At 41.2% G+C, this 13,971-nt stretch overlaps 1 protein-coding gene across 1 annotated transcript in view; it reads left to right on the top strand.

Moving 5' to 3' along the window:
• The window catches only part of LOC140190419 (ephrin type-A receptor 7-like), an 827,081-nt gene extending 815,983 nt beyond the window's left edge, over nt 1–11,098 (top strand). The window contains exon 17 of the mRNA XM_072246980.1: nt 10,984–11,098. Coding sequence (XP_072103081.1) covers nt 10,984–11,098 — 115 coding nt within the window. The remainder of the gene's footprint in view (nt 1–10,983) is intronic.
• The last annotated feature ends 2,873 nt before the right edge of the window (nt 11,099–13,971 follow it).

Below are 13,971 nucleotides of genomic sequence, written 5' to 3'. Positions count from 1 at the left end.
ATCCCTTCATGCCCTGACCAATCAAGAATCTATCAACCTCTGCCTTAAATATACATAGAGGCTTGGCCTCCATAGCTGCCTGTGGCAAATACTTCCATACATTCAACACTCTCCGGCTAAAGAAATTCCTCATCTCTGTTCTGAAAGGAAATCCCTGAGTTCTGAGGCTGTGTTGTCTGGTGTTAGAACCTCGCACCATAGGAAACATCCCTTCAGCATCCACTCTGTCAAGGCCTTTTACCATTCGAATAGGTCACCTCTCATTCTTCCGAATTCCAGTGAATACAGGTCCAGAGCCATTAAACCCGCTTCATATGACAAGCCATTCAGTCCCGGAATCATTTTTGTGAAACTCCTTTGAACCCACTTCAGTTTCAGCATATCCTTTCTAGGATAAGGGGCCCAAAACTGCTTAAAATATTCCAAGTGAGGCCTCGTCAGTGCTTTATAAAGTCTCAGTATTACATCCTACTTGTATATTCTAGTTCTCTTGAAATGAATGCTAACATTGCACTTCTGTTCCTCACCGCAGACTCCACCTACAAATTAACCTTTAGAGAATCCTGCACAAGGACTCCGAAATCACATTTGTCTCCGACTCCGATTCTCCTTTGTCTATCCTGCGTGATATTTCTTCAAAGAATTCCAACAGATTTGTCAGACAAGATTTTCCGTTGAGGAAACCGTGCTGACATCAGCCTATTTTACTAAATCTGTCCAAGCAACCTGAGACCTCATCCTTAATAATCAACTCCAACATCTTCCCATCCACTGAGGTCAGACTAACAGGACTATAGTTTCCTTTCTTCTGCTTCTCTCTCTTCTTGAAGAGTGGACTGACACTTGTAAATTTCCTGTGTTCCAGAACCATTGCAGATCTAGTGATTCTTTGAAAGTTCATTACTAATGCCACCACAATCTCTTTAGCCACCTCTTTCAGAACCCTGGTTTGTACACCAGCTGGTCCAGGTGATTTATCTATCTTCAGACCTTGCAGTTTGCCAAGAACCTTCTCTCTAGAAATGTTAACTTCTCACACTTCATGACCCCTGATACTTCGAACCTCCACCATACTGCTAGTATCTTCCTCAGTGAAGCCAGATGCAAAATACTGATTCAGTACATCCACCATTTCCTTGTCCCCCATTACTACCTCTCCAATATCGTTTTCCAGTGGTCCGATATCCACTCTTGCCTCTCTTTTACACTTTAGGTGTCTGAAGAAACTTTTGGTGTCCTCTTTAATATTTTTTGGCTATTTTACTTTTATATTTCATCTTCTCCTCTTAATGACTTTTCTTAGTTGCCTTCTGTTGGTTTTTAGAAGCTTCCTAATCCTCTAAATTCCCACTAATATTTTCTTTATAATATGCCCGCTCTTTAGCACTTATGTTGGCTTTGACTTCTCTTGTTAGCCACAGTTGTGTCATTTTTCCTTTAGAATATGTCTTCCTCTTTAGTATGTATATATTCTGTAGCTTTTGAATTGTTTCCAGAAATTCCAGCCATTACTGTTCTACCATCATCCCTGCCAGTGTTCTTTTGCAATCAATTCTGGCCAACATTAACTTCTCCTTCTCATATTTCAGGGGGAATTCAATCATGTTATGATCACTTTCCCCTTCAGGTTCTCTTACCTTAAGCTCTCTAACAAATTCAAATTCCTTACACAAGATCCAATCCATAAAAGCTGATCCGCTAGTGGGCTCAACCATGAGCTGCTCTAAAAAGCCATCTTGTAGGCATTTTAAGAACTCCCCCTCTTCATATTCAGCACTAAACTGAGTTTCCCAATCTACCTGCAAATTGAAAACCCCCATAACTATTGTAACATTGCCTTTTTGGCATGCATTTTCTATCTCCCATTGTAATTTGTAGATTTTATCCTTACTACTGTTTCAACTCCCATCAGGGTCTTTTTATTCTTACAGTTACTTAGTTCTTTTTTTTAAAGGCATCCGTTAGTCTCATGAGATCATGGATTTGCGCCTTGGAAGTTTTCCAGGGTGCAGGCCTGGGCAAGGTTGTATGGAAGACCAGCAGTTGCCCATGCTGCAAGTCTCCCCTCTCCATCCCACTGATGTTGTCCAAGCAAAGGGCATTAGGACCCATACAGCTTGGCACCAGTGTCGTCGCAGAGCAATGTGTGGTTAAATGCCTTGCTCAAGGACACACACGCTGCCTGAGCCAAGGCTCGAACTAGTGAACTTCAAATCACTAGACGAACGCCTTAACCACTTGGCCACGCGCCAACACTTAGCTCTGTCCACAATGATTCAGCACCTTCTAACCCCTTGTCACCGCTTTCTAATGATCTGATTTCAGTTTTTACCATCAGAGCAAAGCCCACCCGCCCTCTGGCTTCCTGTCTGTTCTTTCGATACAATCGGTATCATTGGACTTCAAGCTCCCAACTTAAATCTTCTTTCAGTCATGGTTCAGTGAGGCCTGCAACTTTATACAAGCCATCCTGTAACTGTGCTAGAAGTTTATCTACCTTATTGTGTATACAGTGTGTATTCAAATATGACACCTTCAGTCCTGTATTCACCTTTTTTGGTTCTGTCTACCTTTTACGTTGCAACTTATCATGTTGACTGCAATTTTGCCCCATCAACAGCCTCTCCCTCACCACATGTTGCATCTGTTTGTGAACCAGCTACCTCATCTTCAGCATTATCACTGCAGTTCCCACCCGCTGCCAAATTAGTTTAAATACTCCCAAACAGCACTAGCCAACCCGAGGAGAGGCAAGGATATTGGTTACTGCTTACCTATAGGAAATCAGGTTCAGAAATGGTCTCGTATTTTCTCCGCATAAAGTCAAACCAGAAAATTTTAACATATTACTCCGGTATTATCAACAAAACAGCCATAATATCACATTCAAAATATAATCTTAGCGCAAGCTAGCTTCATAATATTATTTATAGCTAGTGATACCTTGGTGGTACAGTGCTATTTCAAGCTATAATTTGAATAGGCGTTATTTTGTAGTGTTCTGGCACACAATTTGGATATTTTTACCGCGAAATAGCTTGCAAATATTCTTTGATCATTGAAGCCTCCTTGTAATACAAATCACCACTGAGAGGTGTGAATGTTCTGTGTGTGAAGTATGCAAATTTTTGGTTGTTATGCATATGAACCTTGCCTCACTAGACTTTACATCTCCTAGGTTTAGCGATGTTCTGAAAACTTATTAAGATTTATTAACTCATAGTTATGATGAATTTACATAAAAAGCTGAGATTTGAAAGCAGGTAAAAGGCAATTGTTCATTTTTAAAATCAATTTCATGTTGTTACTTAGACAATAAGACACTAGTGACTTACCTTATTAAGAGCCTCATTCGTAACGTTATTAGAAAAGTCCTATGTGGTGCGCAGTATCTTATAGCCAAAGAATGAATTCCCTGCAGAACTGAACTAGGATGCAGTGCTTGTGGAAAAACCTATCTAACTGTTGCTGTTCAAAGGAAAAGGGCCCTGCCGAACTGAGCTGCTTGATGTGGTACTAGCTCGACCTATAACCCCTGAGATCGAATGCAAGGAAGCAGTAACGCTAAAGGAGGACGTGACCTTGATTGCCACAGCAATAAGGTTGGCTGCCCCAGCCAGGCGTCTAACAGATGGCACAGGTCTGCACTTGGCTTCCTGAAACCCACAGGGGCCAGGTCTCAACAGTCGTAGGTAGGCTGATGCCAAAACCCGCAGGCATGGCTGCTGGCTTTAATGGCAGTTTGGCCTTGGCGTCTATTGACAAACCATGACATCCTCCATTAAGGCAGTTTCCCAAACAGCCTCTGAGTGTTTTAAAACCACCTCTGTACATCCAGTAGTTTAGCACATTAACAGAATGAAAGGATACTTGCAAACCAAAGTCAAATCATCCAGACATGACCCATTAATTGACCATTTAAATCAATAAATGTTGAATGATAATTTTTGAGACAAGATTGCAATGGGAGTCAATTAAAATAAAACTTTATGAAGAATGAAGCCTACTAATTGCAAGAAATTACATTCTGCCGCAGCACAGAAACTGGCCATTTGTTTCATGAAGCCTGTGTTCCACCTGAGGCTGTTCTCCACTGCTGATCCTCTCCCATCAGCATTGATTCCTTCCTCCCTTTTGCTTCTGGTTTAAGATGGCACTACTGAAGGTGGGCGACAGCTTAATGATGGTTTTCAAAGCATGCAGTTTGAGTAAATACTCTATTAATAACATGTTTTATGTAGAAGATTGTGGTAAATGATCACCGCAAACAGTGAAGAGCCAAGTGAAGCATATCTGAGGGTTGAGGTATGCAGGAGTTGGAGCGAGGTCGAATCATGTTCCAGGAGAATTTGGAGATAAGTGGAGGAGTTGAAACTTCAGAAACAAAGTTAGAGCAAGTGAAGTGGAGTTGTTTCAGAGAGCGCCCACCTAAACTTGGAGCAAGGTTTGATCCATCTAGGCACCGCGGCATTTTGGAAAGGTTGAGTACAGGCAGGAAGGCAGAGGGGGCTGCATTGCTCTGTTGGTAAAATATGAAATCATTAGAAAGAGGTGACATAGGATCAGAAGGTGTTGAATCTTTGTGGATAGAGCTAAGGAACTGCAAGAGTATAAAGACCCTGACAGGACATACACAGAACCCCAAACAGTAGCAAAGATGTGGTCTACAAGTTACAGTAGGAAATAGAAAATGCATGCCATAAGGGCAATGTTACAATAGTCATGTGTGATTTCAATATGCAGCTAGACTGGGAAAATCAAGTTGGTGCTGAATTCCAAGAGGAGCAATTTCTAGAGTGCATATGAGATGGCTTTTTAGAGCAGCTCATAGTTGAGCCCACTAGGGAAAAGCTATTCTGGATTGGGTGTTGTGCAATGAACCAGAATTGATCAGAGACCTTAAGGTAAAAGAACATTTGGGAGCAAGTGATCATAATATGATTGAATTCACCCTGAAATTTGAGAAGGAGAAGCTGAAGTCAGATGTATCAATATTACAGTGGAGTAAAGGGAATTACAGAAGTATGAGAGAGGAGTTAGCCAGAATTGATTGGAAAAGAACACTGGCAGGGATGACAGTAGAGCAGCAATGGCTGAAATTTCTGGAAACAATTTGGAAGGCACAGGATATGTACACATCCCAATGAGGAAGAAGTACTATAAAGGAAAGATGACACAACCGTGGTTAACAAAATAAGTCAAAGCCAACATAAGAGCCAGAGGGGGCATGTAATAGAGGAAAAAATATTGGGAATCTTTTAAAAACCAACAGAATGTAACTAAAAAAGTCAATAAGAAGATAAAAATGGAATATGAAAGTAAGCTAGCCAATAATATTAAAGATGATACCAAAAATTTCATTCAGCTTAATAAAGTGTAAAAGAGAGGCGACAGTGGATATTGGGCCAATGGGAATCAATGCTGGGGAGATAGTATTGGGGAACAATGAAATAGCGGATGAACTGAATAAGTATTTTGCATTAATCTTCACTGTGGAAGATATTAGCAGTATGGTGGAAGTTCCAGGTATCAGGGGGCATGTAGTGTGTGAAGTTGCCACACACTACATGCCATAAATAGAGAGAAGGTCCTTGGGAAACTGAACGGGTTGAAGGTGGATAAGTCACTTGGACCAGATGGTCTACACCCTAGAGTTCTGAAAGAGTGGCTGAAGAGATTGTGGGGCATTAGTAATGATCTTCCAAGAATCACTAGATTCTGGAATTGTTCCAGAAAACTGGAACATTGCAAATGGTCACTCTACCCTTCAAGAAGGGAGAGAAGCAGAAGGATATAAATTATAGGCCAGTTAGTTTGACCCCCAGTGGTCGGAAAGGTCTTGGAGTCGATTATTAACAATGAGGTCTCAGGGTACCTGGAGGCACATTATAAAATAGGCTGTAGTCAGCACGATTTTCTCAAGGGAAAATCTTGCCTGACAAATCTATTAGAATTCTTTGAAGACAGAACAAGCTGGATAGACAAAGGGAATCGGTTGATGTTGTGCACTTGGATTTTCAGAAGGCCTTTGACAAGGGGCTCCACATGAAACTGCTTACAAGCGATGAGCCCATGATATTAGAGGAAAGATTCTAGCATACATAAAGCAGTGGCTGGTTGGCAGGAGGCAAAGGGTGGGGATAAATGGAGCCTTTGCTGTTGGCTGTTGACTTATTAGGGGTGTTCCACAGGCGTCTGCGTTGGGACAAATTCTTTTTACGTTACGTGTCAATGACTTGAATGATGAAATTGATCGCTTTCTTGCAAAATTTCCAGATGATATGAGGATAGGTGGAGGGGCAGATAGTTTTGAGGAAATAGAGAGGCTACAGAAGGACTTAGACAGATTAGGAGAATGGCAGATGGAATATAGTGTCAGGAAGTGTATAGGCATGCACTTTGGTAGAAGAAATGAAAGGGTTAACTATTTTCTAAATGGAGAGAAAATATGAAAAACTGAGGTGCAATGGGACTTGGGATTCCCTTTGTAGGATTCCTGAGAGGTTAATTTGCAGGTTCAGTCTGTGGTGAGGAAGGCAAATGCAATGTTCGCATTCATTTCAAGAGGACGAGAATGTGAAAGCAAAGATGTAATGCTCAGACTTTATAAAGCACTGGTGAGGCCTCACTTGGAGTATTGTGAGCAGGTTTGGGCCCCTTATCTTGGGAAGGATGAGCTGAAACTGGAGAGAGTTCAAAGAATTTTCACAAGAATGATTCCAGTATTGAATGGCTTGTTACATGAAGAGCGTTTGATGGCTCTAGACCCATATTCACTGGAATTCAGAAGTATGAGGGGTGATCTTTGAAACCTATCGAATGGTGAAAGGCCCATGGACGGGATGTTTTCGATGATGGGTGCGTCTAAGGCCAGAGGACACATCCTTTTAGAATGGAGCTGAGGTGGAATTTCTTTAGCCAGAGAGTGGTGAACCTGTGGAATTCTTTGCCACAGAAAGCTGTGGAGGTCGAGTCTTTGTGATCAGTCAGGAATGAAGGGATACAGGGAGGAGCAGGAGTTTGGCACTGAGAGGAAAATTAAATCAGCCACTGTGAAACAGCGGAGCAGCCTCAATGGGCCAAATGGCCTAATGCTGCTCCTATCTTATGGTCTTATGGAAGGTGACCTAGACTATATCGTCATGTCGTGGGAACGGGTCTGAATGCAGAGGACAACCCAGAGCTGGGACACTTTAAATGCCTGGCTGATGGACTGAAACGGCAAGTTATCGAGCCGGTTCTGCTCCATGATGTTTTACTCCACCTTCCGTGGCACTGAGGCTGAGGCTGTGAGACTGCTCCAGCCGCTATGTGCTTTGTGTCCGTGAGCTTCGCAGTGATTTGTCCCCCCTATATGATGAACTGAGACCGAGGCTATGGGCCTACTCTGGCTGCTTCGGGATTCGGATCCATGGACTCAGTTTGGTTCGAAATGCTGTTGCTTGCTTTTACTGTTTGCATGATTTGTGTTTTTTTTTTTTACCTCTCTTCCTCTGCACATTGGGTGTTGGTCTTTTTTTTTAATTTGGTTCTTTCAAGTTTCTTGCTTTGTGGCTGCCTGTAAGTTGATGAATCTGAAGGTTGTATAATTGAAATGTATTTTAATAAATGGACTTTGAACTCTTTGATTCCTTTGAATCTATTCAGCTTCTCCTGTGCTGTTTCTCTCCAACTTATGATTCCTTCCACATACTGTAACTGGGCAATATACGTAGATCTGTGTAAATGTATGGTGCAAAAGGAAGTAATTGGACCCAACAAGTATTCTTACTTTATTTGGAGAAATACAACATGGAGCAGGCTCGTCCAACCCTTCTTGCCATGCCTTCCAGCAACCCACTGATTTAACCCCTGCCTAATCATGGGACAATTTACGATGGCCAATTAACCTACTAACTGTCTGTGAACTGTGGGAAGAGACCAGAGCACCCGGAGGAATCCTACGCGCACACTGGAAGCAAAGTACAAACCTGCTTACGGAGAGGGCCAGAATTGAACTCTGAACTCCAACGCCCCGAGCTGTCAGCGTTGCTCCAACCGCTATGCTACTGTGGTGGCAAAACCAAAAAGTACTGGAAAATCTCAGCTGATCAGGCAGCCCCTGTGAAAAGAGGAACAGGGTTCATGTTGCAGGTCAGAATCCCTTATTTGAGCCATCAGGCCTGAATCATTAACTCTGTTTCTCTTTCCAAATAATCTGCTGAATCTGCTGAATGTTTCTGGCATTTTCTGACTTGGTTTCAAATTTCCTGCATTTATAGTTCATTTAGACATCCATTTGGTTCATGGTTGTCTGAAATGGCAAGGAATAATGTAAGCTCATCATACTTTGATAATTGGACTGTGGACTTCAATGTAATTGTTCAACCTCAGTTAATAGAATGAGACTTTCTATCTTTACGTACCTTGCAGGGAGAACATTTCCCCCCTCCTCCATACCGTCACCTCACCAAAATACACTGACTGAACAACATTCTGCTCAACTTCCTTTTAAATGTTCCATCAATAGCTTTAAATCCTGGCCTCCAGTTATTCTGCTAACATAATTAAATCGCCCCAAACCTCCCTGTCCAGCTTTCCATAATTTTAAGCCTCCACTTACTGTACATCTCCTCCTTCCAAACAAACAAAAAAGTCTATCAAATCTTTCCTTGTGGCCAAAAGTCTCCCACTAATGGTGCTGAAGAAAATATAATTCATGATTTCCATACTTTTTAAACACAAGAGATTCTGCAGATGCTGGAAATCCAGGGCAACCCACGCGAAATGCTGGATGGAATCAGCAGATCAGAGAGCATCTGTGGAGAGGCAAAAACATTCAACCTTTCGGGCTGAGACCCTTCTTCAGGACTAGAAAAGAAGGGGGAAGAAGACAGAAAAAGAAAGTGGGGCAAGGGGGAAAGAGTACAAGCTGGCAGGCAGGTGATAGGTAAAACCAGGTGAGGGGGAAGGTGGGTTGAAGTAAGAAGCTGGAGGTGATAGATGGAGAAGGAACAGGGTTGAAGAAGAAGGGATCTGATAGGAAAGGACAGTGGACCATGGAAGAAAGGGAAGGAGGAGAGGCATCAGAGGGAGGAGTTGGTCAGGTAGGGTGAATGGTTAAGAGTGCAGCCAGAATAGAGAATGGAAAAAGAAAGAAGTGTGGCAGGGGGAGAACTTACTGGAAGTTCGAGAATTCAGTGTTCTTGCATCAGGTTGGAGGCTACCAAATTGAATCCGAGGTGTTGCTCCTCCAATGGGAGTGTAGCCTCATCGTGGCCTCTCTTCTACCATTTATTCCTCTCCACATTTCTTATCTTTCTCTTCTCCTAACTCAAACACAAATATCTTATGTTCTTCTTACACAACAAGTACATAAAGTTCAGGAGGAACTCAGCAGGTCAGGGGGCACGTATGATTTGAAATAAAGAGTTAATGTTTCAGGCCAAGACCCCTCGTCAGGATTCTCGATGAAGGTCTCGGCCTGAAATGTCAACTGTATATTTCCTTCCATATACGCTGCCAGACCTGCTGGCTTTCCCGAGCATTTTACCTTATAGTTTACTTTATACTTTATACTTTATTGTCACCAAACGATTGATACTGGAACGTACAATCATCACAGTGATATTTGATTCTGTGCTTCCTGCTCCCTGGATTACAAATCGATAGTAAATATTAAAAATTTAAATTATAAATCATGAATAGAAAATAGAAAAATGGAAAGTAAGGTAGTGCAAAAAAACCGAGAGGCAGGTCCGGATATTTGGAGGGTACGGCCCAGATCTGGGTCAGGATCCGTTCAGCAGTCTTATCACAGTTGGAAAGAAGCTGTTGCGTGTGCTGCTCACGTTTTCCAGCATATACAGAGTCTCTTGTGTTTCTTGTTAAAGACTTGTAATTTATCAAACAGTGTCATGATATTTAAAAACATTTACAGTTTTATAAATTAATGACTGGTTGCCCTAGTGCCTTGATTCTTCCACTGTTAGTAACAATTTATCTGTATAGATCACCCTGCATGAAGTTAAAGTTGAATGCTAACTGGTTATCAGATCACCAAGCTTTTCAAAGATGATTGATTACACTGTGGCACAACTAGAGCCAGTGCCTCACCACACTGGTGGCCTGAGTTTGATACTGACCTCATGTGCTGTCTTTGTGGAGTTTGCACATTCTTCCTGTGATCACATCCACATCTTCTGGGTGCTCTGTAGGGTGGAAAAATCCGGGAAGAGTTTACGAGAATCTTGGATTAGCACAAATGACCAATGATTGGCATGGAGTCAGTCAGGTGAAGAGACCAAATCTGTATTGTGTCTCTCTCTGACTATATGTGGAGAGGGATTTAGAATGTTATCACTGTTCACATTGTTGATTGTTAACGATGTGTCCCAATGTGTCCCAATGACAGGTAAAACCAGAAAGTAATCTTTCTAACATTATTGTGAACGTCCACTAGTGTTGGAACTTCAGTGGTGGATGATAAGTTAGAGAGAATGGAACTTTAGGAAGAACAAATTTCATGAAGGAATACTAAGGGTTTGGAGTACAGTATTTGAAAACAGGAGGAAAGAAGTACGTGATCACTAGCAATAAATCTCATTCAAATCAGATTGACCTTGATGGAACATATCAGACCACTCTCCCCCCACCCCTACCACCTCACTTAAATGCCTGGGTTGCCTCATCAATCTCAATTGAAGCCATCAACCAACTAACAGCCTTTAAGCGTCAGTCTTTTGGGATGGGATTTGAGTCGATTCTGATCTTTCAGCTTTGGTCATTTGTGAGAGATTTCAATAAGAAAGTTGTGGCAGGTAATTTAATGGACGAAATGCCACCAGGAGAGGGAACAAGTACAAGCTGATTATGTTGGTATGATCATTATACTTAGCTGGCCTTTTCATTCAATCACCTGGTAAAGTCCCCTTTCCCAGCAACAGTAATAGGCACGAGCACATGGGCAGCCAGCACTAAATTCTGTTTGATTTTCTTCCACAGAGATGTAATGAGCCTGGGGATTACATGTGTTGAACATCAGAAACAAATCCTGAGCAGCATTCAGACTCTACGAGCACAGGTTATACAAATGCACGGCCGGGGCGTTCAGGTTTGACAAAGGCATCCAACTGGATCTTCCCTGCGAGTTATATTCGTGACGAGATGTCGACAAAAACTGCTTGGTTGAAAGCAGTGTGTTTGCAAGATGAGGCCTGTGTGTGGGGTGGCCGACGGAGAGAACCAGAGGGCCAGTCTTTATTATAATATTTTTTTAAAAAAGTGATTTCAGCAAGGGGCATTTCCGAATGGGTTGTTAGTACAACTGGATACATGGCGTTCCTATAACTCAAAATAAAATAGGAAAAGTACAGGAGGCAGGCAAGGGTGCTGGGTTACCTTTCTTTTTTATTGGCTCGGTTTTTGTTTGGTCATTGTGGTTCAGTAAACATTGCTCGCTATGATAAGCGGGAGACTCGGTGTCAACAGACTGTGAACTAGAAACATAAGCTTGGACTTGAGATTTTTGTTTGAGCCTTTTGTTTGGCATTCTTTGAATGTGCAGGATTATGTTATATAATCACCTATGGAGATATCTTCAGTCATATATCTCTCAAGTGCCCGACAAGCTGCATGTGGGATTTAACTTCTGGTCAAGTCTTTACACCTTGTCACAACAGGCATTTGGAGAACCACTGGCAGCCTGAAGGTTTAACTGGATCATTTGAGCATGTGCCTGAATTGGACCATTTTCATTTGATTGGATAATTTAACATTGTGGCCACAGCCGATAGGTCATTAAACAATAAACCTTATGACCTTCAATGCAGAAAAGTCCGAATGTTATACAGTATTCAGAATGTGGAAGTATACCTCATATCTCCTGTTTCTAAAACAATAACTCAAGAAAAAATTAAATGGAAAATCCAATACTTTTCGAAAGATGAAGAGAAAGTATTCCATCTTTCCCCTTATTTTTCTCCCCACACTCATCTGCCACAAAACCTGGGCCTATCCTAAGAGTATAGTGTATACTACATGAACTAGTAGAGCCTGCATTAGAAGTACTGAACTTTAATGTCATTCAGGCTCTGTTCAGTAGCAATTTTTGAGCCCTTTAACATTAAGCTTCATGATATGCTGTCGACAAACAGCAACATCACTCCAAAGGTGACTGGGATGGGCAGAGCCAATAATCGTATTTGTATAAAGGAATAAAAAAGTATCGTTAAACATAGAAGCATTACTCCATATATTTAATGGAAACAGAGAGCATTTGCCCCAAGGAGGAAGAATTAATAAATTATTTTAATTATATTTTAGATTTATGCTAATTGCATACTTAGAAAATCCATGGTTTTGCTTTACCTCTGGTATCACACTTCAGTAGTGGAAACGTATTTGCCAGCTCTCCATTACAATGCTTGGATATTCTGGCAATTAAGATTTCCTTTCATTTTCACCATCTGCTCCACTGCCTAGTGATTTGCTCCTTTGCCCCGCACGAGACCGACTGCTGACACCAGTGTGAACCAGAGTTGACGGGAAGTTGCTCCCGTTGATACTGAACCTGAATCAGAATTTTCTTTTCGTTGGTCTTTTGCTTACAAGTTTTAGAATATCTGACTGGTCTGACTTGTTGAATCCCACCAGCACTTTGTGTGTGTGTGCTGGTTTGAGATACCAGTTTCATTTCCACTCTTGATCCTATTGTTACCCTGGCCTGAACCTTACTACTTGTAGCTGGTTCCGTTTAACATGTGAGGGTATCTCAGGCAGGAAAAACACCAATTAAAAATGCTTAAGCTTAATTTTATTAGTTGCTCCCAACAGACTTGATTATTCACTGGGCGAGTACAAATTCTCTAAAATGACTAATCGGTGAGAAGTGCAACCATTGATAAGATTTACTAACCAGCTGATGAGTATTAGTAAGCTTCGCACATTAGTCCTGTTCCTAATGTTTCCAGAATAGTTTATTTTATCTGTATAATAATATAAATCACATTCTATTGCTGTATGATATGAATCACAAGGCCAGTGTAATAACTTGATCTAAGTTCTCAATTGGTTTAAGAAGGATAGTATTTTACATGTTCTAGAAAGCTGGTCAATCTGGGCAAAGCAAATAATATCAAAGTTATGTTTCACAGTGAATCGCCCCAGCAGGAATGAAAAGATCTTACCATTGCTAAGTGAGGGCATGGACTCTTATTGCATTGGTTTAAGTAAAAAAGATTTGTATTGGAGTGATCTCCAGTATTACGGTAACAGTCTATATCTTGACTTAGAGTAGCAACAAGTTTCATCTTCCTTTGTTCAACTGTCTGGGAGTTGGAGATTCTATTCCAATTAGGCTCAAAGTGAAAAACTATTGTATGGTGCACATTACTGCCTATCATCTACTGCTCATCAAATTATACCAATATTATATGCATTTATATTGCAGATTTTCTGAATATCAAATGTTAATATAGCACAATGATCCTCTTCCTAACCTGTTCCCTTTTCTGTTGCAAATGCACATTATTAAGAAAATGTTCAGAGGAGTTCTCAGTATAAGTAGCAGTTGTGGGCAGTGTTACACTAATCCCATTTTATAGTGATTAGAACAAGGATAACTAATAGCTTTCTTTCCAGGTGAAAGCAGTGATTTATCAAAACTAAAGAGCTCTGCGGGTGGAGAGAAGCACTTTTTAATTATTGATGGCACTTGGTTTGGATTATCATATCTTGATGTATGCTGATAGTGGACGTTAAGTGACTTTAAAGCTTCTGATTCTCTACCCACTCTTTCCCAAGACACCTTCATCCAGCATCATCTGCAATTTTCACCAGATTTGTCTTTGTGCCTTCTCAGCCTCTTTATCAATTCAAGAGAAATACGTTTTCCTCAGCTGCCCAAGTACTCAATCAGATACAATGAAAATTCCTGCTCCTTCCTGCTGTTAATTGGTCCTATGATTCATTTTGTCCCTTTCTGTAACATTA

The sequence above is a fragment of the Mobula birostris genome, chromosome 30 (assembly GCF_030028105.1).
Source record: "Mobula birostris isolate sMobBir1 chromosome 30, sMobBir1.hap1, whole genome shotgun sequence".
NCBI classification, from domain to species: Eukaryota; Metazoa; Chordata; class Chondrichthyes; order Myliobatiformes; family Myliobatidae; genus Mobula; species Mobula birostris.
The sequence above is the reverse complement of the archived record's forward strand: the minus strand, read 5'-3'. Positions and strand labels throughout refer to the sequence as shown.